This window comes from Corvus cornix, chromosome 4A (genome assembly GCF_000738735.6).
Source record: "Corvus cornix cornix isolate S_Up_H32 chromosome 4A, ASM73873v5, whole genome shotgun sequence".
NCBI lineage: Eukaryota > Metazoa > Chordata > Aves > Passeriformes > Corvidae > Corvus > Corvus cornix.
This window is the reverse complement of record NC_047058.1, coordinates 16,175,331-16,197,085: the sequence shown is the minus strand read 5'-3', so window position 1 is coordinate 16,197,085 and position 21,755 is coordinate 16,175,331. Positions and strand designations below refer to the sequence as shown.

General features: G+C 56.1%; 3 protein-coding genes across 8 annotated transcripts; all 3 read left to right on the top strand.

Annotated features, from left to right (window-relative positions):
* The first annotated feature begins 108 nt into the window (after nt 1-108).
* Nucleotides 109-5,262, top strand: SNX12 (sorting nexin 12). Its single transcript, XM_039571803.1, has 4 exons — nt 109-336; nt 1,860-1,955; nt 2,889-3,013; nt 3,477-5,262. Exons 1-4 carry the CDS (start codon nt 172-174, stop codon nt 3,577-3,579), a joined length of 489 nt encoding a protein of 162 aa, XP_039427737.1. The 5' UTR covers nt 109-171; the 3' UTR covers nt 3,580-5,262.
* Nucleotides 5,263-5,401: 139 nt separating this feature from the next.
* LOC120412027 (translation initiation factor IF-2-like) lies at nt 5,402-9,182 on the top strand. Of its 5 annotated transcripts, none has more exons than XM_039572015.1 (8): nt 5,402-6,072; nt 6,149-6,268; nt 6,657-6,788; nt 7,105-7,206; nt 7,730-7,830; nt 8,467-8,539; nt 8,757-8,828; nt 9,008-9,182. In XM_039572015.1, exons 1-8 carry the CDS (start codon nt 5,493-5,495, stop codon nt 9,061-9,063), a joined length of 1,236 nt encoding a protein of 411 aa, XP_039427949.1. In that variant the 5' UTR covers nt 5,402-5,492; the 3' UTR covers nt 9,064-9,182. The 5 variants fall into 5 exon arrangements, 4 of the variants coding, with proteins under 4 accessions (XP_039427949.1, XP_039427948.1, XP_039427950.1 ...); XM_039572014.1 differs by having other exon boundaries at nt 8,952-9,182; XM_039572016.1 differs by having other exon boundaries at nt 7,105-7,158; nt 8,757-9,044.
* Nucleotides 9,183-10,955: 1,773 nt separating this feature from the next.
* SLC7A3 (solute carrier family 7 member 3) lies at nt 10,956-21,031 on the top strand. 2 transcript variants are annotated; one of them, XM_039572012.1, is made up of 13 exons: nt 10,956-11,267; nt 11,693-11,815; nt 13,304-13,712; nt 13,873-14,031; nt 14,118-14,292; nt 14,394-14,506; nt 15,366-15,588; nt 15,766-15,905; nt 15,985-16,087; nt 16,371-16,582; nt 17,234-17,400; nt 17,674-17,782; nt 17,889-21,031. In XM_039572012.1, the coding sequence occupies exons 1-13, from the start codon at nt 11,064-11,066 to the stop codon at nt 18,020-18,022; spliced, it is 2,271 nt and encodes a 756-aa protein (XP_039427946.1). In that variant the 5' UTR covers nt 10,956-11,063; the 3' UTR covers nt 18,023-21,031. The 2 variants fall into 2 exon arrangements, with proteins under 2 accessions (XP_039427946.1, XP_020440403.2); XM_020584814.2 differs by lacking the exons at nt 10,956-11,267; nt 11,693-11,815 and adding an exon at nt 11,860-12,193.
* The last annotated feature ends 724 nt before the right edge of the window (nt 21,032-21,755 follow it).

Below are 21,755 nucleotides of genomic sequence, written 5' to 3'. Positions count from 1 at the left end.
GGGCGCCGTGCTGCGGTGCGCAGGTGGGGTGGCGGCTGACGGGCCCCAAACCCTGGATAACTGTCGGTTTATGTAGGCGGCGGGCGAGCGCCGTGCGGCTATGCGCGGGAGGGGAGGGCAGGGCTGCGGCAGCGGGCGGGGCGGGCCGGGCGGGGCGGCGGCGGCACCACCATGTCGGAGGCGGCGGTGGCGGACACCCGGCGCCTCAACGCGAAGCCGCAGGACCTCACGGACGCGTACGGGCCGCCCAGCAACTTCCTCGAGATCGACATCTTCAACCCACAGACCGTGGGCATGGGCCGCGCCAGATACACTAGCTACGAGCTCCGCATGCGGGTGCGGCCCCCGTCGGGCCTGCGGGGCTGGGCTGCCCGGTGTGCGGGTGTGCGGCCCGGGGAGGGGCGGCAGCGCTCGGGACGCGGTGGCCGAGGAAAGGCGGACGGGTAGGGCCGCGGTGGTGCCGCTGTTCAGCAGCGGGGAGCGGAGGAGGCGAAGCCCCGGGCAGCGCTGGGCTGGGGCGAGCAGCGCGCCTGCGGCGCTCCGGGGCTCAAGGTCAGAGCTGATGGGTTCGCCGGGGCGCTCGGCATCCAGCGGGGGCTGGTGCGGACAGGGACAGGGACGTGCTGCCTCAGCAGGCTCCTGCGGCCGTCCCCTCCCTAGAGCCCCGCTGGGTGGTTGCTGAGCAGGGCATGGCTGCACGTAGCTGGTTATCTCGAGCAGGGGAGAGCTGGGTAGCAGTATCTTGGGACCTGCTCAAACTGCAGGCTGGCTGCTTTACCAAGAGGCCATGACCCAGGAGTGTGCATAGCAGGCTGAGCAGGGTTCTCTTCCCTGGGCCTTAAACGAGCTGAACTGGGGACCCCTTCACAGCTCTGTGTCTGATAGATGGGGAAAGTAAAATTAAGCTTCCCATAAAACAAGCTCCCTTCAGTATGTGTTGTGATGCTGGTTTGACTTGCTTATAGCGTGATTTAACTGCTCAGTCTCCACTGCCTTTCAGAAGAATTGGTGTTTGTTTTTTTCTGCTCCGGTGCTTGGCTCCCATCAGCCTGCAGATGGCAATGGGAACCTCTTAGTCCCTCTGAAACCAGCGGAGATGCTCTGAAAGCAGCTGGGTTTATTTCACAGAAAACACGTACCAGTTTACTTCATGTAAGAAAACAGTTAATCGTGTTGCAGTAATATATGAGTGCTGCCCATCAGAAGGTTTTGCTACTTCAGTTCCAGGAATGATTCAGGCTGTGTTGATGGGGTAAAGGTGAAGTTAATGCAGCTGTCAGTTATTGGACTCCAGTGGCAGGGGAAAAAGGGGAGGAATTGCTGCACGTTTCTCCAGTGACACAAGATGGGCATGAAAAGCCTGTTGGGGTAGGTGATCTGTTTTGAGAGAAACTGTAGATGAGGTCTGGCCTTGAACAGTTGTTGGGGCATGATTTCCTTTGGTGGTTCTTCAGTGGAGATGCCAGTGTCAGGTCAGATGTTCTTTTGCTCTGCAGGCTGCTGCGAAGCTCTCTTGTAGATCACTTCAAAATGGAGTAAACTTGGGCAGGGTGGGGAATCATTCTCCTAACAATCATATTGTTAGCACTGGTTCCCAGTGTGTGCCCCTGGGAAGGGGGCATGTTCCTGAAATAGTCACTCAAGGGAGAGGGAATGGCTAGCACTGAGTAGAATGGCTTGCTTGGATCTGAAGGGTTTTGGGGTTTGTGCTGTCCTGGATAAGGAAGCTGAGTGTTCCCATCATGCCTCCTTCTCAGGGGGTTTCATTTTCTCATTGCAGCTTCAGGTTTCAGTTACACGTTGAAATACTGTGTGGCTTCCAGAGCAACCTGCAAATGAACTGCTTTGCTTTTTTACAGACAAACCTCCCCATCTTCAAATTGAAGGAGTCATGTGTGAGGAGACGATACAGTGACTTTGAGTGGCTGAAGAATGAGCTGGAACGAGACAGTAAGGTGAGGCCTGGCTCAGACCTCCCTATTCCTTAAGCCAGGACATGGGAACAGTTTCAGGAATAATCTTGAGATGCCCAGAAGTGAGGCTGTGATGGTGGGTGTTGCACCTCAGACACTTAAATCCAGGGGTTAAATTGAGATTCCTTTACTCTAGTTTGGTGCAAGGAGAAATCCCAACCAGATATTCTCAAGAGGTCACAAATGCACAAAAGTTTACTGGAAAAAATAAAGGAAATTAAGGAATTTTGGCCAAGGAGTAAATACACTTACAAAACACTTACTATAACATTAGTTAGAATTAATTTAGTATTAACTTAGCATAAACTTATCTCATTTAACTTAGAAACCTTTAAAACCTTAAGATGCTATGTTACCCAAAAAGTTCCATGAAAAGAGAATTAGAAGGAGAAGAAAGAGAGAGAAAGACAGAAAAGGTACAGAAAAACACACATAGAGCTACCAACTCCTCGGATTCCAGCGTGGGCAAGATGAAAACTCCTGGAGAAGGCAGGGTCCAGACAAGTAGGTCCCTTATGGGGGCTTTCAAGCCCCAGGGCCTTTGTGGCCCTCTAGACCCACCCCCCCCCGGTGTTACTTCTGGTCACTTGGCTACTCAGGGGCTGGGTTAGCACCGCCCATGGGTGTGTGATTGATGAACAGCTCTGCCAGGGCTGGGATGCTGGCTCTGGGTTGGGGGGTGGAGCATTTCACTGTCTCGCCTTCGCAAGAGCTGATCTGCCCCTCCCATGAAATACACACAGGCATTTGCCAAGCATCCCAAAATGTTTCCAGACATGCAACTTATCCAGTCTCTGACAGTGGGCACCTTCTGGGGCTCTGTCCGTGTGATGGCACTGGAGATGAGCATCAAACAGCAAAGGATATCTGCTTGCAGGTGGCCATTCTGCTCACGGGCTGATTCTGTGCTTTCAGATTGTAGTGCCACCGCTGCCTGGAAAAGCTTTGAAACGACAGCTTCCCTTCCGGGGAGATGAAGGCATCTTTGAGGAGTCTTTCATCGAGGAGCGGAGACAGGGCCTAGAACAGTTTATTAACAAGTAAGCTTGATGTCCTGGCTTTGCTGTTTACTGTGTGCTGCTTCTTTAGCTGTTCCTGGGCTGTGGGTTGACTGTGAGACAGTCCTGCATCTTGACCTGCTGCTGGCAGGTGCCAGTGCTGGAGGGTGGTGGCTGCAGCCACGTAATGAAACTGGAACTGGAGCAAGTCCTGCCCTGAGTGAGTGGGGGTTGTGCTTTGTGCTCTCTCCTGAGAGTGTAGTAAGTATTAGCAGAACAGCTGTGCTACAGGGACTCACCAACACAGCACTGTTGGTTCAGAGCGTGACATGGAAGGGAACAGCCTGTGCTCAAGCACCTCTTACTGGTCCTGTTGCAGACTGATGCATGACCTTGGGCTGAGCGCGGTGTGCTGCGCTGGCTGCCTGACTCCCTCCTACAGACATCAGAGGCGTGGGGGTCTTGGAGGCAGCTGTGCTAACCTCCACGTATGATTTTCTTCCAGAATTGCTGGACACCCACTGGCACAGAATGAGCGCTGCTTACATATGTTCCTGCAAGAGGAGACTATTGATAGGAATTACGTCCCAGGGAAAGTGCGCCAGTAGGAGCACCTGGCACTGTCTTCCTCCATTCCACCCTCCCTCCTGCAAAAATGACATTTATTTTTACACTAAATCTGTCTTCTCTGAACCAGCTTTTCCTCTCTTGAACCTCCCAGTTTGTTCAGTATTTTCCTCTTTTTTAACTGGCAGCAGTTTGTTCTACTGGGCTGTGGTCATGGCCTAAAGGTGTGAAGATTTATGCAAGTGAGTGCGTTGTCCCGTGTCTAGGGGCAGATGTGGATAGGTGTGGAGCAGGAACTTGCTAATGGTGTTCTGGTGTAGGAGCTGCCTCTCTCCCTGTACAGGAAGGTATGAGATGACCTTCACTCCCCTGTCTGTGCAGCCCCAAGCATCTCTGCAGGAGACTTTGAAGAATAGCAGTTGTCATGTTGGTCAGTGATTATATCAGGTATTAGAGTTTTAGTAAGGTTTATCCAAACCAGTGAGTAGGTGCCTGGGTGTGTCAGTCTCTCATCCACCCCATTCACCCTGCATGAAACCCCCATTCTTCACTGTCTGGAAGTGCTGAGACCCAACACCTACTCAAACCCCGCTATCAGCCTCCTGCATTACAGACCTGTTTGGTGTATTTGTGCCCCCTCCTTTCTAAGGTGCTGCTGGCAGCTCAAGGGGTTTCCATCCCATGTGCTCTCATGATGCTCTGTGTGGGCCATTTGGCACGTGGAAGATGGGGTAGTCTGGGCTGTAGCCATGTGTGCTGGGATGCATTGGCCCAGAGTTTAAGAAACACCACAGCCTGCCCTGCCATGGGCCATGTGTGCTGGTGTTGCCTGCAGCACCCTGCTCGGCTGAGCCTGGTGACCTTATCTGGGGCCCTGGCTGCTGGGAGGAGCAGACGGTCTGGCTGAGGAGGAGCAAGAGAAAGCTGGTGGGAGCAGTTGTAGGATGCATCCATGATGGCTGCCACAGGAGGAGTCCAGCAGTGGGGCCCAGATTGAAGCCACCGCTCCAGAAAAGGACAGCAGAAAATGGTCAGTCAGTCTTAGGTTAGACATTTGCTTAAAGAGCAGGAGAAGTAGCAATGGCTCTTTGTGTGTTCTTCCCTGTTCTGCAGTGAGCTGGGCAGTCACTTGAAATGAGAACACACGACTGGTCAGGGAAGCGTTCAGAGCTTGAAGGGACAATGAGGCTGTGACTTGCTGCAGCAGAAATGTCCTTTGGAGGCTCCCGCAGCTGCCACAGCTGTGATGAGTGAGGTTGGGCCTCAGTTTGGGGGCTCCTCGGATCAAGGCTGGCTGGTTTGTAAGTGTGGTCACTTTGTTGTGGCACAGCCGAGCCTTTCTTGGAGCACGGGCCTGCAGTGGATGCCCTCCTGTTCCTGCCAGGCACGTTCCCCGAGGCCTTCCCAACGTCTCCTCTGTTTTCTGGTGAGGAACTGGCACTGCTGGGCGAGAGGTGGCTCTTGGGGGGAAGTCGCTGAAAGCGCGAGGGAACTGCTCCGGGGGCTGGCTCATCCCGGAAAGGGCCGTGGGGCAGCGTGGAGCCTGGTGCCGGTGGAGGCGGCCGTGGCCTCGGAGGGGCTCGGTCCCCGCCTCCTGCTGCCGCCGGTCGCGCTCGGGGCGGTTCCTTCTTCTGCCCTGCGCGGGGCTGCCATCCATCCAGCTGTCTGCACCCTGTCCAGTGTAACGTCCCGGTGCCGTTCGCATTAAACCACTGTGAAGCCAATTGTCTGCCTGGTTCTGGGGGCTACCGGCACGGGGGAACAGCCGGGAGAGAGGGGGAGGGAGAGCTGCCGGGAGAGAGCGGGCACCGGCGGGGCGGGGCGGGGCGGGGGCCGGGAGAGGACGGACACGGGCGGGGCGGGAGAACGGCCGGAACAGAGCGGGCACCGGCGGGGCGGAGGCAGGCGGGGCTCCCTGGTTTTCCCTGGTTCTCCCCGGCGGTGCCGAGGCGCGATGTGGCGGCCGGAGCCGCAGGCCGGCTCCGGCTCGCCGGGCTGCCCTGACCTGCTGCAGCACGTCCAGGCGTTGCGCTCGCCGCCCTCCCCGCTTTACCTCAGCTTCTTCGAGGAGGAGTGTCGCGCTATCGCCGCCCGCCTGCGCCTCGGGTCGGCCGCGGAGCCCTCGCCGGGCCCGAGGGAGGTCAGCGCGCTGCAGCCCGAGCCCGCCGGACCCGTCACCTCCACGCCGCTGTCCGTCCCGAGCCACGGGCGGGTTCTGGACTTGAGCGCGGGCGACTGCGAGGCCGCTGCTGCTCCTAGCCCGGGCCCGGCCCGAAAGCAGCCCGGGTGCCTCCCGCAGCCCACGGCCACTGGTGGCCCCGGCGGCTGCCCCGCTCGCCCTCCCGTCCAGTCCCGGCGGGCGCGGCGCGGTGCCGGACAGGCCTTCGGCGGCCGCCCCGGCAGCCCTGGCCGCACCCCGGGCCGCGGCCGCTCCCGGCTCGCTCTCCCCCGCGCACGGGCCTCGCTGGGGCTGCAGCTCCCCGCGGCCGGCACGGGGCGCGGCGCCTGGGAAACGCGGCTCCTCCAGCCCCCAGGTAAGCGGGGCCACTGCGGGGAGCCCGGCGCGGCCACCGCCCGCCCGGCGCTGCAGAACCCTCTCTCTTCCCCCAGGGACCAGGCCGAAGCTGACGTCTCCTGCCAGGACCAGGCTTCAGCATGCCAGCGGGGCTTCGCAGCAGGCACAGCCTTCCAAGCTTCCCACACCCGCCCCCCGGGACAGAGAGATGAAAAGTAATTCTGCACCTGCCAGTTGCCTCAGGCGAAGCAGGGAAGCGCGTGGGTTAGGGTGCTGCATCTAGAAGGGAGAAGGGGAAGGGCTTGAGCTGCAGCGGGGCTGGGGAGAGAACACGGGGAGTGGGGAGTCCATGGCAGCGGCACAGGTAGGAGCCTAGGAAATATTCTTATACCCCAAGGGATGTGTTAACACTGTCTGACCTCCCCCCAGTGTAGGCTGGCAGCCTGTTGGCTTTGGAGCCTTCACTTCATGGCATTGTGGGGTCACGGGGTACTGGTGCCTGTAGCCCTGGGGCAGGCAGTCTGGCTGAGCCCCGGGCTGCCTAAAGAGGGTACGATGGAACTGCTTGGGAATAGCAGCCTCTGTGCTCACTGTCCACTACAGCTGCTGTCAAGGCTGGGAGTCGTAAACAGCCGTCTTCAAGGCTCTCTACAGCAATTGCTACCGTGGCTTCCCGCTCCTTGCCGCGGCCTCCGGGAAAAGTGGTTTCGTCCAAGCGTTTTTGCCTCAGTAAAGGTGAGCCTTAGCAGAAGCCTCAGAGGCTGCAGAGTCATGGGAGAGGGGAGCTGCTGCCATGGGAAGAACATTCAGGTCTTGGCTGCAGGGTCAAAACTGATCCTGGCAAAAGGACTGAGGGGGGACTGCATGTGCTTGGGTTCAGAGGAGGGGAGGTGAAGGCCTTCCCTCTTTTGCTGGAGAGGCATCCAGCAAAGAGCCTGAACAAATCTGGTTCTCAAGTTCATTCATAGGAGAGGGAGTGGCCGTGGTCAGTTAGGGAGCTCTCTTAGCAGGAGTTGATGCTCTTTATTTTCCTTTCCTGGGTCTCTCTTAGGATCAACTATGCAGGAGCTGGTGTGCAATAGGACCCAAGAGCTGAAGGAAAATGGTGAGAGCAAAGAAGGGTTGGTTGCAGCAGGGACTGTCTTGGGAACAGGTGAGCAGTATGGAGGTGTAGATTCTTGCCTTGTGTTGGGAGGAGTGTGGAGAAACATGGGCAGCTGCTTGTTGGGCAGCGCTACTCCCCAGCTGAGCCCTGGTTGACCAGGAGTGCTGAGGGTGCTCCAGCCGGTGCTGCAGGCAGGGGGTGCTGCCTTCCCAGAAACTGCAGCTGGGCAGCCTGCGCTCCTGAGCTCTACAGAAGGAGGGGAAGTGAAGAGGCTGTCTCCACTCTGCTGGGACAGCCCTGTCCTATCCTGCCCGGGGCAGCTGCCTGCCCTCCCTGTGAGAGCAGACTCCTAGCAGGAGGCCAGAGCTGCTGGGAGTGAGGCCACGCAGGAACACTTTCACGAAGCACCCATACAGGCCAAGCCAGCACCAGCTGTTGGGCTGCAAGTACTGGGAGACTTTCTGACTCTCTTGGACAGGTTCTGCCCTTCCCTGGTCTGGAGCAGCTCTGAGGCCAGGTTGAAAAGCAGCCGAGGATGGCAGGTTTCTAGTGCTGACACCTCTCTTCACAGGTAAGACTGACCAGACGTGGGTGTGTGCGGAGTCCTCTTTGTCCCGTGAGTTGGCCCCTGGCCTGACTTCAGGGTGTGAAGATGCAGTTCCTGCTGAGCAGGTAAGAGCCAGCTGTTTTCTGCCACCATAGAGCACTGTTCAGCCTCTGACTTGGGCCAGCTATGCCAGAGGTGGGAGATGATCAGACCTGGAGCTGCCAGTTTCCTGGCTGGCACCTGAGCTGTTTTAGCTTTTCCCTGGGGTTTACACAAGACCATGTGCATTTTTTTCATGGCTTTACCACCTCTCCGTGCTCAGGGGACTGCAGGCTTCTGTCCAGTTAGATTTTCTAAGGGCCTTTTGAAACATGCGAACCTTCTGTGGCTTGCATCGTCACTTTCATATGTCCTGACATGTAGGACATAGCCCCAGGATGGGGTGAGCAGAGCCTGCAGCAAGATGAAGCTCCAAGTTAGGAAATCTTCTACCTGAAAAATAAACTTGTGCAGTTTTTGGGCTCTTCACTCTGTGGCTGCAGCCAGCCAAAGGCATTCTTGTTTCCCATGGGTGCTGGCAGATGCTTGCTACAGTGGCTCCTTCACCAAGCACTGCTGCTGTGATGGATGTGCCCTGGCAGTGGCCCCCAGGGTGCTGGGCTTGGAGTGTTGGATGGGCTGCAGTGCTCCTCCAGAGGATGGGTTGTGCTGCAGTGGGGGTGACCAATCCCTGCATCACGCTTACACCCTGCTCTTTCCAGTCTGCAGGTGATCCGCTGTCCCGGGAACTGGAGCATGTGAAGAAAGAGCTGGAGCGAGTGAAGGGTGAGCTTGGTACGTGGAGCTGGCTGTTCTGAGGACTGCAGGACACCTGCAATCCAGGTGACATTCCCTGTGCTTGTACCTGGAGCCCAGGGCCTGCAGCTCGATGGGAATGGGGCTGGCTTCTTGTTTAGGGGGTAGAGCAGGATCTCAGCTGCTAATACCTCACCTCTGGGGGTGAGGTATTTAGGATGGGCTGAGCACACACCTTCTTGCCTCCTATCTGCAGCTGACAAGACTGCCCAGTGTGAAGCCTATCAGCAGACAATCTCCTCCTTGCAGGCTCAGCTCAGAGCAGCAGGTATGTTCCCTCACTGTGGTGAGCCCTCACCTCTGAGCAGGCTGCAGGGAGGCTCCAGTGATCCCTTGCTGCTATAACTGAGGGCTGCCAGGTGGAAGGGATACGGCTCATGGCCTTTCCCAGGGTCAGGTGCTGAGTGCCAGAAGCACTACTGCTTTGATGTTGCTGTTGCTTCCCAGGAATCTGTCTGAAAGATGGAGCAGTGTTCAATAGTGGTGACCTGGGGAGAGACTGACAGCTGAGACATGGGGACAGACAACAGCCACTGTCCAGCTGCCAGTGATATATGTGGAGCTCTTGAATGAATTAATTTTCTAACTCCTTGTATTTAAAATAAAAGTGTCTTTTGCAGTGGTGCTTGCTGTCTGCTTGGGTAGAGGCAGTGCCCAGTGCTGCCCACTGATCCCCAAAGTACTGGGCAATCAGGGCAGGTCTGTTCTTGGCTGTGGCTGGTTTTGCTCAGCCAGAGACTTGAGGTCTCTTACAAGGAGGAGCTGGATGCTGGTGGATGGAGGAACAGTGTGGCTCTGGGGAAGCATTTCTGGTGCTTCCAAGTGGGATGCTTGGCTGTGAGGTGGTGGTGGTGGGCAGCTGTAGAGACAGGTTTCTTCCTTAGACCACCTTCACACTGGATGCGGGAAAAGCCAATGCTGGCTGATGGCACATTAGGCTTCTGTATCTTTGGCTATTAATGACTGTTTTATTATCGGTGACTGGGGGCAGGTGGTGGGGAAGCAGCACTTGGGACTCAGTCCCTCACTGTTCCTGCATGCTGGTGCTGGGAGCCCTGCTGCACTGCCTTCTCTCTGTAGTAGGTTGATGCAGGCACCTTCTTCCACTGCCTTGTGTCTGGGTGAGGCACTGGAGAGTCCCACTGTTTGGTGCTGGCAGCGCCCTGAGGTTGGGCTGGGAAGGCTGGCCTGTTTTTGCTCCGCTGTTATTTCTGGTTGGTGTTCCTGACTGCCTTGGAATGCACATTCACAGACAGCCCACACCCGTTCCTGGGGCAGCTGCCCTAGACTATGTGCTGGGGTGGCTGCGCAGGGAAGCTCTGTGCCCTGCTTTGCACTTGATTGCTGGGGCAGCTCCAGTGCCAGCACAATCCACAGCAGAGAGCCCTAACATGGTCTGTGAGGGCTTCCCTGTACATGCATGGTGAAGGTAACTACTTGGTGCAGGTACTAAGGGAGCTGGCTAGAAAAGGTGCCCTGCTAGATTTATTATTTGTAAACAGAGAGGCACTCGTGGGTGAAGCTGGACTCGATGGTCTTTATGGGTCCCTTCCAATGTGAAGTAGTGCTTCAGTTGTGGAAGGTGGTGGGGGCATCCAAGGACTGATGTGGATCTGTTTCTTCAGGGCTTCTGGCCCCCTTTATGGGCAGGAGCCATCTCCTACCCTCCTTTGATGCTGGCTACATGTGCCTTGCCACTGTTTGCCTTCCTGCTGCTCTTGTTGGGACGTGCACTTGGCTCGTTCCGTGCCTCAGCCTGCTCCCAGCCCTTGGCCTGTGCTGCTGGATCAGGGCCCTGAATGATGGGAGTGGAGAGCACTAAGACTGGGAGGTGAGGATGGGACACTGGGAAGACACATATGGTCTGGGAGCTGGAGACATGTTCTGGTGTCCTGGTGCTGCTCTCTTTGGGACACTGCTTCCCAACGCCTGATGTTGCAAGGAGGTTTCTGGTAATAGGCAAATCATGTCATCTGCCCCCTCACTGTTTTGGGTACCCTGTATCTGCTTGTCTGGGACAGGTGACCCTGCTGTGCCTGTGGTGCTGCCTACCCTGTCCGAGAACACCCTTGGCAATGGTGCTGCCCAGCTGGCTCCTTGCCTTACTTACAGCTGACAGCCCTGGAAGGAATGGGAAGTTGAGTAGTAACAGCCATGCTGCCTGCCGCTTGCATCCTGACCTTACTTCTTCGTGGGGTCAGGGAGAGAAGGGGCGTTACGTAACTGCAGTTCACCGATTCTGGGAAGCGGGGGCAGAGCCTTCGTCACTGCCTGTTAGAAGCATGAGTTGGTGTTTCCATCACCGCATCTCCCCATCGTGTGCCCCCCTCTGGGGCGGGGGGGGGGGGGGGGGGTTAGCTGCCTAGCGCTCCTGCCTGCTGTGCTTCCCCTCCGCTCCGCAGGCAACCCGAAAGCCTTTTGCCTCGATGGTGGCGCCAGAGCAGGGTGTTGCCAGTGATGCCGGCGAGGGGCTGGCTCACCTCGCTGTGAGCTGCCACTTTGAATGGGCCCTCACGACACGCGAGCACTGGATTGCATCAGGCTCGGCCTGCTCAGACACGGGTGCCAGCCTGCATGCTGGAGACGAGGGTGCTGGCCCCCGCCTCTCTCCTGGCTGCCGAACGGCTCTCTCAAGGCCGGCGTTTCCCATGACTTAGGGCTGCCTGTTGCTCCCAGAACTGAGGAGGCTGTAGCGGAGCACACGCAGGTGAGGATAGACTCGCCCTACACGCCCCGGTCTGAGTTCTGCTCGCAGCGCCCGCAGCAGGGCTGGCCTCACCTCCTCGCCTCGCTCGCAGCCGGGGCGGGGCAAGGCCAGGACAGGCTCTGTCCCCATGGCGCATCTGGACTCGGGGGACCCTCAGTCGCCCCCTCCGTGGCCTTTCCCGAGGGAGCAAGGTGTTTGCCGTGTCTCGGAGCTGCCACTCGCAGCAGCCGCAATGCCGGCTGGCCCCGGTGCCAGTGGTTACTCGAATTTACGTTTTCTAAAAACAGCGGCGGAACCCGGCATGGGTGCGGCTGGGAGAGGGCGGGCTCCCTACTCGTCACTTCGCGCTCGCCTGTTCCCGCTCTCCCGCCCCCTGGCCGGGGGCGGTTCTGGATGGAGAGAACGTATATTTCCGGATCCTACAGGCACTACTCCATCACCACGCGAGTCCCTCTCCACGCTCTCGGCGGCGGCGGCGGCGGCGAACAGAACTGAGTTCACCTGAAGGGGGTATCACCGGAGCCAGCCGAGCCCTACCGAGACTGCTGGTGAGTGGTGGTGGGCGCTGCCGCCGGACCGGCAGGGTTTGGCGCAACCGGTGGCGCGGTTGCATCAGCTGCCTCTCGCCAACACGTGGCCGCGACTCCCCGCTCGGCTTGTGCCATAACCCAGGGCATCGCCGCACTCCCCGGCGGGACGGCGCCTGGCTGGCGCTCCTCGGGACCGGAGATGCCCCCGCGGGGGCTGGGGTGGAGGTCCCGAGCTAACGGCGTCCGGCGCCTACCCCGGGTCACGGCGGGATCCGATGGCTGCCGGGTTGCCGTGGGCACTGGCGTGGAGCGGGAGAGTCCAGCTGCCGCCAGGCACGCTGCTTCTGGTATTCCGCTGGGGAGCCGGAGTCTGGTAGCGCAGCTAGGCTCGTCCAGGTAGTCGTTGAGGGGGGTGCGAGTGCTGGGGACTTGTTCCCTTGAAACCTGGCCCAGAGGCTGCCTGGGCTGGGACCACTCCTTGGGGCCAAGGCCGAATGTGACACGTGCTAGCTCGGGAGGAGGTTTATCAAGAAGCAGGATGGTTTGTTGGTTATGGGAAAGCAGCCGGGTTCGTGGCTGCCACTGTGATCCTGATAATCCTGCTTTATGGAAAAGAGTCACAAAGTTATCCTTGTGTATTTATGCTGATCCATGTAGTGTGGTGTGCTGTCCTGGGCACCTGGATGGAGTGTGCTGCCTTTCCCAATGAAGGGAGAAGCCAGCAGGGAGAGGACACTGGTGGGTGGGTGTTTCAGGGCAGAGGTGCCAGCCACCGCCATGGGCATTGGGAGCCCCTTTCCTTGGAGCTCCTCTGTGCTAGATGCCTGCTTCACAGGTTCCTCATCTTCAGAGCTTTTTGGGGATGGGTGGCTGCTGTGAGCAAGAGGATTAGGGATGTCACACGTTCAGGGTGATTACAGTCTGCAGAGCTTGCAGATTGCTCAGCAAGCACTGTTAGTAGGCAAAGGGTTTGCACCAGGGGTCCGTGCCGTGGTGTTTGTCTGGTTATGCATCCCTATAGAGAAGGTGGTGCAGATACTGAAAGCAAAACAGGACTCTGCATCCAGTGAGTCAGCCTGCTGCAATCCTGTGCCCCAGTGCTGCTGTGCATATCCACGTGTCGGGCTGGAGGGATGTGCATAGCAGTCAAGTTTGGGCTGAAGGGGTTCCAAATTGCCAAGCCTGGGAAACAGTGGGCAAGCTCTGGGCTCCATGGTTGAGACCACAAAGGGCTTGAGCAATGACCGTTTCCCACCATGGACCAACTGGGTTCATCCCTGGCTCACTGTCCTGGTGCAGAGGCTGTGCAGGCAGGGTATGTGCAGCCCCACAGTGCCTTGGAGGATGCCACAACCGCGGTCTCTGGCCAACCGGTGTGGCAGGGGTGTGGTGCCGATGGGTGAGCTGGGAGCAGCCTCCTGTGGGCGTCATTGCCTGCACTTCCCCTTGCAGTGTCAGTCCTGCTGCCTGAAGGACACTGAGCTTCACATTTCTCTTCTCTTGCAGGACTTTTGGCCATCTGAGCTTCACCAAGGAGAGGGCAAAATGTTGGGGGAAAAAATGAGCAGTTTTGGGAAGAAGCTGATCCGCCGGCGCATGGTGGACCTGAGCTCCAATGACACACATTTTGCTCGCTGCCTCACCACATTAGACCTTGTATCCCTTGGTGTGGGCAGCACGCTAGGGGCTGGTGTGTATGTGCTGGCTGGGGAGGTAGCCAAGGAGATGGCTGGTCCCTCAATCATCCTCTGCTTCCTGGTGGCTGCTTTCTCATCGGTACTGGCTGGACTCTGCTATGCAGAGTTTGGGGCCCGTGTCCCCAAGGCCGGCTCTGCCTACCTCTACAGCTACGTTACTGTTGGTGAGATCTGGGCTTTTATAGCCGGCTGGAACCTCATTCTCTCCTATGTCATAGGTACGAGGCCAGGCAGCATGGGGGGTTTCTGGGGGCAGCATGCAGTGCTGTGGGGGCAGGGTGTGGCGTGGGATCAGCAGGGAGGTGGGTGCTCAGGTGCGGGTGGCTGGTGCCAGTCTGCCCTGGGCTTGGACTAATGCACAGATCTGCCATCGACCAGGTACGGCCAGTGTGGCTCGAGCCTGGAGTGCAGCATTTGACAACATCATCGGCAACCACATCTCCACCTTCTTCGCCAACAAGACCACAATGCACCTGCCAGGAGTGCTGGCTGAGCGTCCAGACTTCTTTGCTGTAATCCTGATTTTGCTGCTTACTTGTGAGTGTGCAGGAGGGGCTCTATGGTACCATGGGTGATGCCATGGGAGCCTGATGGGTCCCCACTCACCTGTGTTGTCCCCACAGTACTGCTGGCCTTTGGTGTCAGCGAATCTGCCCTCGTGAACAAAATCTTCACGGCGGTGAACCTGTTGGTGCTGAGCTTTGTCATCATTGCTGGCTTCATCAAGGGAGACATCAAGAACTGGCAGCTTTCAGAGAACTGTGTCAACTGCTCACAGTCAGACTCACCAGATGACATGTAAGTAGAGCAACTGTGCCAGGCCAGGGTCTGGCAGAGGGCAGGCATAGGCCCTGCTGTCCCTGCACCCCATGGCAACTGCTCTCCTCCCTTTTTTCCAGGAAAAAAGCTTTTGGCTCTGGTGGGTTTTTCCCCTTTGGACTGGAAGGGACCCTGACTGGTGCTGCCACCTGTTTCTATGCCTTTGTGGGCTTTGACTGCATTGCCACCACAGGTACTGCCTTGGGTGAGGGTGGTGTGGGCATTTCCCCTGCACAGCCAGCATCTGGCTGGGAGCTGATGGGGAGGATGCTCCGTGGTGTGGGAAAACAGCTGTTCTCACCTCTCCTGGGAGGTTTCCCTGTGGAGTCTGTGTCTTCAGCTGGGCCAGACAAAAGGGCTCAAGAGCCTGCCCTGCTGCAGGAAAAGTGGCTCATTATACTACATGGTGGGAGTAGGGCTGCACCCTGTCTGCGCAGGCAGCTCCCAGAGCAGCAGGGAGCCTTTTGGCTGCTGAGTCGAGGCTGTGACAGTGGGAATTACTGGTGCCTCCTAGTTATTTCCCAGCCGCAAGCAGTCTTTTTCTAAATGACTGAGTTCATGCAAAACTGCTGCTTCCTGGAACACAGGCAGTTCTCTTAATTTCCTCTCATTACCCTAGAAATCTACTTAGTGGGTGGCTGGTACAGGCTGTTCTGCCTGACCTCCCTGCTTTGGCCACCCTGCCCCCAGGGGCTGCCCAGCAGCTTCCTCCTTTCCTGCTGCCAATCCCCTTGCTGGGAGCGTGGTGCAGCGCACCTTTGCAAAGCTGAGGTGCACAGGGGACCTCCATTCAACAAGCTCTGTAGGGAGAGGGAGCTGCCAGTCGGGGGGAAGGTCTGGCATGGCAAGAGGGGCTGTAAGCCCAGGCAGCTTCATCCCTTCTGCCAGTGCAGCAGCATGGCCAGGAACCCCTCCACTCCCAACAGCCCCTGTTTGCTGCTCCCCAGTCCTGTGCTGCCACGGAAAGTCCCTACTCTGGCTCATCCCCTGGGGGTACTTGCCCTATGCTGTGTGGTGGAGTGGGGCACATGTGGCTTCTTGTGTCTGCACAGGGGAGGAAGCCAGGAACCCACAGCGCTCGATCCCCATTGGCATCATTGCGTCCCTCTTCATCTGCTTTGTGTTTTATTGCGGGGTCTCTGCATCCCTGACTCTCATGGTGCCCTACTTCCTCCTGGACAAGAACAGCCCTCTGCCTGAGGCCTTCAAGGCGGTAGGCTGGGAGCCTGCCCGCTACGCCGTTGCTGTTGGGTCACTCTGTGCCCTCTCCACCAGGTAGGACTGGCTCTATTGCTGGCACTGCTTGGCACAGCACAGGGACCAGCAGCATTCATCCCGGCTGGGCTGGGGATTTGCTCTGTCCAGCTGCTATCCTGCTCCTGGCACAGAGCCGGTCCCTTCCCCTTCTGGGTGGTAGATGTGGACAGCTTGCCTAATCTCTCTCCATGGCAGCTTGCTGGGCTCCATGTTTCCCATGCCCCGAGTGATCCATGCCATGGCAGAGGATGGGCTGCTCTTCAGGTTCCTCTCCCAGATCCACGGTCGCACAAAGACCCCTCTGATAGCCACCGTCATCTCAGGGTTCTTTGCAGGTAAAGTTCCTGGCCACTTCCTCACACCCAGCCCTATGGTGGTGTGGAGCTGTGCTCATGCTGTGTGTCCTCATTGCAGCGGTGTTGGCCTTCCTGCTTGACCTGAAGGACCTGGTGGACCTCATGTCGATCGGCACACTGCTGGCCTACTCCCTGGTGGCGGTGTGCGTGCTCATCCTCCGGTAGGTGACTCCTCGTGTTTGGTGGTGACCAGGGTGGATGTTCCTTATGTCGTCCTGGGGGCTTGTAGCCACAGCTTTTTTCCGGGGGCATGCAGCCTGGGGAAGTGTCAAGCCCTCAAGATGGAGGCTGCTGACCAGAGCCTGTGTGTGTCTCTGGGCATATCTTTGGAGTGGCTGTCGTGGGGTCGCTGCTGGAGCAGCAGAGATATGAGGGTGCTGCCCACTGTTCCCTTGGGCTAGGAAGTTCCTTGGGCTCTGCTGCAAGCTTGTCTTACCTGCTCAGGTACCAGCCCAGACAGCCGAACTCCCCGCAGGCCATGGAAATGCTGGAGCTGAATGGGAACGAGGAGGAGAGAGTGATCATGAACCCGACCATCACTGCTGCCAGTGCCCAGCACAAAGAGACGTTTTCCCTGGCGATGCTGTTCAACCCACCTGGGGACACCCCCACTGTGCTCTCAGGGCGCATTGTTTATTTCTGTGTGGCAGTCATTGGTGAGTGAGAGGGAACTGGTGGCTGAGGTCCACTCCTGCCAGGGGCTGGAGTGTTTTGGCACATCTCTGCAGAGTTGGGAAGGGATGGAGAGAATGCCAGGCAGAGGAGAGGAGCCAGGCAGCACAGGTTGCCATCCGCTGTTGGCAGTGCCAGCAGGCTCTGAATCCTGAACAGGGTGCCAGGTGTGGGGTACAGCTGTGGTTTGGGGTGCATAGGTGTTGTTGGAGGACATGGGTGCTAAGCCAGGGATGTGCAGGTGGCCATGGGAGATCCCTGTGATAAGCCTGACCCATGCTGGCCACCAGCAAGGGCAGTCCCCAGCCCCTTGAGAGTGCTTGGGCTCGGCCAGCGAGGTTTGATCTGTCTATCAGTGGCTCTGTTGTACAGCCAGAATGGGGTGGCTCAGCCCGGTGTCTGGGTAAGTGTCAGAGCTGGATCCAAACCCAGCCACGTGCAGGCTCCGTGTAGCTTGCTGGTCTGGGAAGTGCCTCCAGCAAAGCACTTTGTGGAGGCTTTGGGATGGCTGTTAGAGACAGTGGGTGCTGGACCTGACCAAGAGGAGTGGGTGCCTCAACCCAGCTGTTGGTGAGGCTCAGGACCCCAGGGAGGCCATGTGCTGTGCAGCCCCCTGACTACCCCCTCTCTTGCAGCTGCACTGATCACAGTCATCTGTGTGGTCCTGACCCTCAGTATGGCCGCGCTGAAGGATGCCAACGTGGGCTGTGTTGTGGCTCTGGTGCTGCTCCTCGTGGCTCTGCTCATTCTCACCATCATCATTTGGAGGCAGCCGCAGAGCAACGCCCGGTTAAACTTCAAAGTGAGTGCAGCCCCCTGCATCTTGGTGTCTGCACCCCCATGGACTCCGTCAGGACCTGGGCATTGCAGGGTGTGCCAGGGCTTGCTGCCAGGCAGTCACCAGGAAAGCCCAGGGCCCTGCAACCTGTCTCTCTGAGGTGCAATCCCCAGTGTGGAAGTGCCCGGGTGCTCTGGGCTGTGGCAGGGAGGTGGTCCCTCCGCTGGCTGGTAGCATCCTCGAGCCCAGCCTAGTCCCTCAAGGCACAGCTGACACAGCACTTCTTGTCCTTTGCAGGTACCTTTCCTACCACTCCTGCCAATCTTCAGCATCTTTATTAACATCCTGCTGATGGTACAGCTGAGTTCCGGCACCTGGGCGCGGTTTGCCGTCTGTACGGTTGGGGGTAAGTGTCCTGCAGTGGGGAGTGCAGTGCCCACAGGTCTCTCCTGGGGGTCTGTTAGTGCTGACAGCCCACCATTGCACATTTCATTATGGAAACTGTCCTGCAGGTTTTGTTATTTACTTCACCTACGGGATTTGGAACAGTGTGGAAGGGAAAAACGCAGAAGGAGCCTGTGCCGCAGTAGAAAAGCCTCTGCAGCAGCCTGGACTGGACCTCAGCCCTGGGGCTGCTGTAGTCTGAGGGGCTGAGCACCAGCACTCCATGGACCTCTTTGCCACTTCTGTTCAAGATCATGATCCACAGAGTACATGCATCCCCTCTCCTGTAGAGACTGAGTCCCACAGTGAAGTACTAAGGCCTGAACAGCAGGCCCTGAGCCAAAGCTGACCTAGGATGAACATTGCGACCAAATGTATGTTTCTACTCATTAACGAGGTATTGTTATATATGTCTATTTATTGGCAAAACATGTTCACCTTTCCATATCTAGAAACAGGATAAGGCCACATCTGGCCTAATTAGGGGGGTGTAGGATCAAGGACAACTCCCTTGGATCTTCCTTGAGCCCTGGCCAGGCTTTGGGAAAAGTCTAGCAGGAAAATGAAATTAGAAATTATGTCAGCTTGTTTGTTGAGCAGTGTAAAAACTGGGCCCCTGTCAGAGCAAAGTGGGGGAGCCTCGTGGCTGCAAAGGGGGAGGCACTGCAGGAGTTCCCAGTTCCGGGCATGGTTCTCCAGTCCTTGGCTGGGACAGCTTCCCCCCACAGCTGATGCCTCTCGCACTTGGATGATTTATTTTATTGGGGTAAGTGGTGATGTATCTTTCTTAATCACTGTGGGCATTCTCTCCTAGTAATGATTAGCATTGCTCAGCTTATCCCTTCGTAACTCTTTGCTAATGGTTAGGTGCATTGCTTAGCTTATCCTTTCGTGATTCTTTGCAGTTTTACATCATAGTAAATGCCACTGTTCCGTAAGTTGGTGTCTGTGTCTCTGACCCTACCCACCAGCAAAACAAAATTGGCATTATCAGCTGGGTCAGAACAAACTGTTGCTTTTTAAATCTAAATGTAAGAAATCAGTCCTGTCCAAAATTCCCAGATGGGAAGACCTTCCTTATAGTTCACTGGCCCTCAAGTGGGCTAAGGTTGGAGGACCATGTGAGCAATGGGGAAGTCAATTAAAAGAAGCTGAACTGCTGGATGTATTGAAATGCATCCAAAAATCACATACTGAGAAAGGAAAAGAACTTGTGGGTTTGGAAAGGCCAGGATGGATTTTGTTAACAGTATTTCAAACAAAACACCAACAAAAGGAGCAGTTGTTGAAATGCACTAACATGGTGACAGATGTGTGAGTTGCAGAATCAAATTGTAATGCTAAAGTGCCAAAATAAGCCGCTTGCTGATAAGTTGGACAGTTACCAGACTGTAGCCGTGAAGGCTGCAGTTAGAGTAGCTCAGTATAAGGAAAGGAGGGGGGCAAGCAAATCACAAGGAAATGCATGGAGTGATTGCAGAGGCAGGTGGATCCCAATAAATGGAATGGAGATAGTTGGGATTCTGTGGATTCTGATGAGATTGGTTCCCCAGATGAATTTGTAGATGTGAGACCAGCATGGAGACGAAAGGTGGAATTAGATGCTAATGGTCAGCAGGTCAGGAGGGATACTCATAAAAGATTATACTCAGCATGAAGTAAATGAAATATTTGAACAGTTTAAGCAAAGATATGGGGAACCCCTCTTGGATGGTATGCTTGCATGACCAGGGAGCATCAGGGATAACCCTAGACTCAGGGGGCTCTAAGCAGCTTTTAGTTTTGAGCTTGGATTCTTTTGTGCAGGATGCATTTCGGAATAAAATTCACGAGAGTAAATACCCTACAGAAAAGGATTGGCCAGGATCTGAAAGTCAGAGGTAAACTTTGCAATATTGTGTACAATGAGGTGCATGAGAACCTCTTGGGATTTTTTTATTTGTAGATAACGCTACTGAAAATGTAAGTAGTCACTCCAATACTTGTGCCTGTAACTTTATTACAGTAACAGGATTTTAGTTATTTATTTTTAGTTTATATTTTTTAAATGAAGTTTTTTAGTTTTTTACCTCCTGTTATATCCTGTCAATTTTTGGAATCTAACTCTACCCTGATTCAAGACTTGCAGCCTACTCCCATTGCTATGAACTGGTAAAGGAGCTGTTACAGCCCACGGACCTGAGGCACTTGCTGAAACAAGCACAAGAGAATGGACAAAAGACTTTGATTGTCCATCATGGCATGGCAGAAATACATCGTGTGATGGAGCAGGCGAAGAAAGGCAGAGGACACTGATGGTGGGACAGTCTCTCTGGATGGGTGCCTACAGCTACTGGAATTCTCAACCAAGTGCTTCACCCTGTTATCATTTTATTGATGCTAATCCTTTTGATTTTTGTTCTAATAATTGCATTGTATGTTAAGGTGTGGGTGATTATGAAACAATTAGCTTACCAACTACCTCCACTGATAGTAGACAATCCATGTGGTGCCAAAGCATGAAATATTCTCAAGCTCTGTTCGGATATTGTGAAGCTTGAGTGACTATAGTCACAGGGTGTATTATGTGGGAAAATGACTGGGAACTCTGTGGACAGGGAACTGAGGGGTACAGTTAGAGGAAACTGAGGAGTTATAACAGTATGGAAATTATAGGGTATGTATTACACTGTTCCTTAAGTTGGTGTCTGTGTCTCTGACCCTACCCACTGGCAAAACAGGACTACAGAGCTGGCTTCCCTTCCCCTCACACGGAAGTCCCCTGGCTGGATGGGAGCACTGGTGGCCCAGGGTTGATCTTTGCCCTCCTCCAGTCCTGCAGAGGTGCAGTGACACCAGCACAGCCCTCCCACCATGAAAGTTGCTTTTCCTGTGCACAGGAGGCCCCAAGTGATGGTGCAGCTGTACTCCTTCCATCTGTCGTGTGGCTGTGTTCACCACCTCCTCCCTGCTTTCCAGGTGTCAGACAGGTACATGGCAGCCATGGCTGGAGCTCTGCAGGAGGGCTCAGTATGACTTGTTCTGGTATTCGTGGCACTGCCAGCAGACTGGTGCTGCCCTGACCATGCTGTTTGGTGTAAACATCTTGCTCAAGTGTCTCTGAGATGTCCTCAGTGTTGCTATACTTGTGTCCAACCTCATCTGCCTTTCTATAATTTTAAAGCCAGTTTTTAAATCTATTAAATTAAAGGGTTTTTTAAGTGCTTTTTTCTATTGGTCTTGCTGCATCTTGTGTTAATGCCCTGTGGTCATGGGCCCCAGGGCAGGGCCCTACAGGCCACTGGGCTGGGTGCCAGGCTGGTGCCAGTGCCGAACTGCTTGGTCCCAGCCAGCTGTGCTGGGTGACATCCCTGACCAAAACGTGCCAGATGGAGCCACCAGTCCTCGTGTGTCCCCTGGGACAGTGAGCCTGTGAGCCAGGAGCTGACACAGTGCTTCAAACCAGCTCCAGCCAGTGCTGCTGGTACCTGGGGGCCAGGATAAGCAGTCTGTCATGGTCCTGCCTTGCAGGCCCTGTGCTGGGAGGGATTGTGTCACTAGATCCCAGAGCAGTGGATACAGTAAAGGAAATGATGATAATTTGGAAATGATACCTCCTGGAGGGGCCAGCAATGGCCTGCAGAGGATGCCTGACCAGAAGCTGGGCTGCATCCCTGTGAGAAGATGATGATTGTCCAGATTTTGGTCTGGTCTAAATCAGACTTGACATTATCATCCAAAATAAACTAATTAAAGGCAGATGGGCCCTGCTTGGTTTTGGCATCTCTCACTGTTCATTGGCCGTGGTGCAGGGTCACTGCACGGTCAGCGGCGAGGGACCCTCACCATCAGCTCTGCTTGGCCCCTGGGCTGGAGCTTTGAGCCCTTTCCCTGGGTTGTGCCTGCAGTGAAAGGGGCTGTGGCTCCTGCTCTGGCCCCAGGCCAGGCACTGACTG

Bases quoted from the DNA above. Each gene is read 5' to 3' on its own strand.
- SNX12 (XM_039571803.1), top strand. From the start codon at position 172: ATGTCGGAGGCGGCGGTGGCGGACACCCGGCGCCTCAACGCGAAGCCG. The intron at 337-1,859 runs GTGCGGCCCCCG...GCTTTTTTACAG, and splicing joins GCTACGAGCTCCGCATGCGG to ACAAACCTCCCCATCTTCAA. The intron at 1,956-2,888 runs GTGAGGCCTGGC...CTGTGCTTTCAG, and splicing joins AGCTGGAACGAGACAGTAAG to ATTGTAGTGCCACCGCTGCC.
- LOC120412027 (XM_039572013.1), top strand. From the start codon at position 5,493: ATGTGGCGGCCGGAGCCGCAGGCCGGCTCCGGCTCGCCGGGCTGCCCT. The intron at 6,073-6,148 runs GTAAGCGGGGCC...CTCTTCCCCCAG, and splicing joins GCGGCTCCTCCAGCCCCCAG to GGACCAGGCCGAAGCTGACG. The intron at 8,540-8,756 runs GTACGTGGAGCT...TCCTATCTGCAG, and splicing joins GCGAGTGAAGGGTGAGCTTG to CTGACAAGACTGCCCAGTGT.
- SLC7A3 (XM_039572012.1), top strand. From the start codon at position 11,064: ATGGGCCCTCACGACACGCGAGCACTGGATTGCATCAGGCTCGGCCTG. The intron at 14,507-15,365 runs GTACTGCCTTGG...GTGTCTGCACAG, and splicing joins TGACTGCATTGCCACCACAG to GGGAGGAAGCCAGGAACCCA. The intron at 17,401-17,673 runs GTGAGTGCAGCC...TGTCCTTTGCAG, and splicing joins ACGCCCGGTTAAACTTCAAA to GTACCTTTCCTACCACTCCT.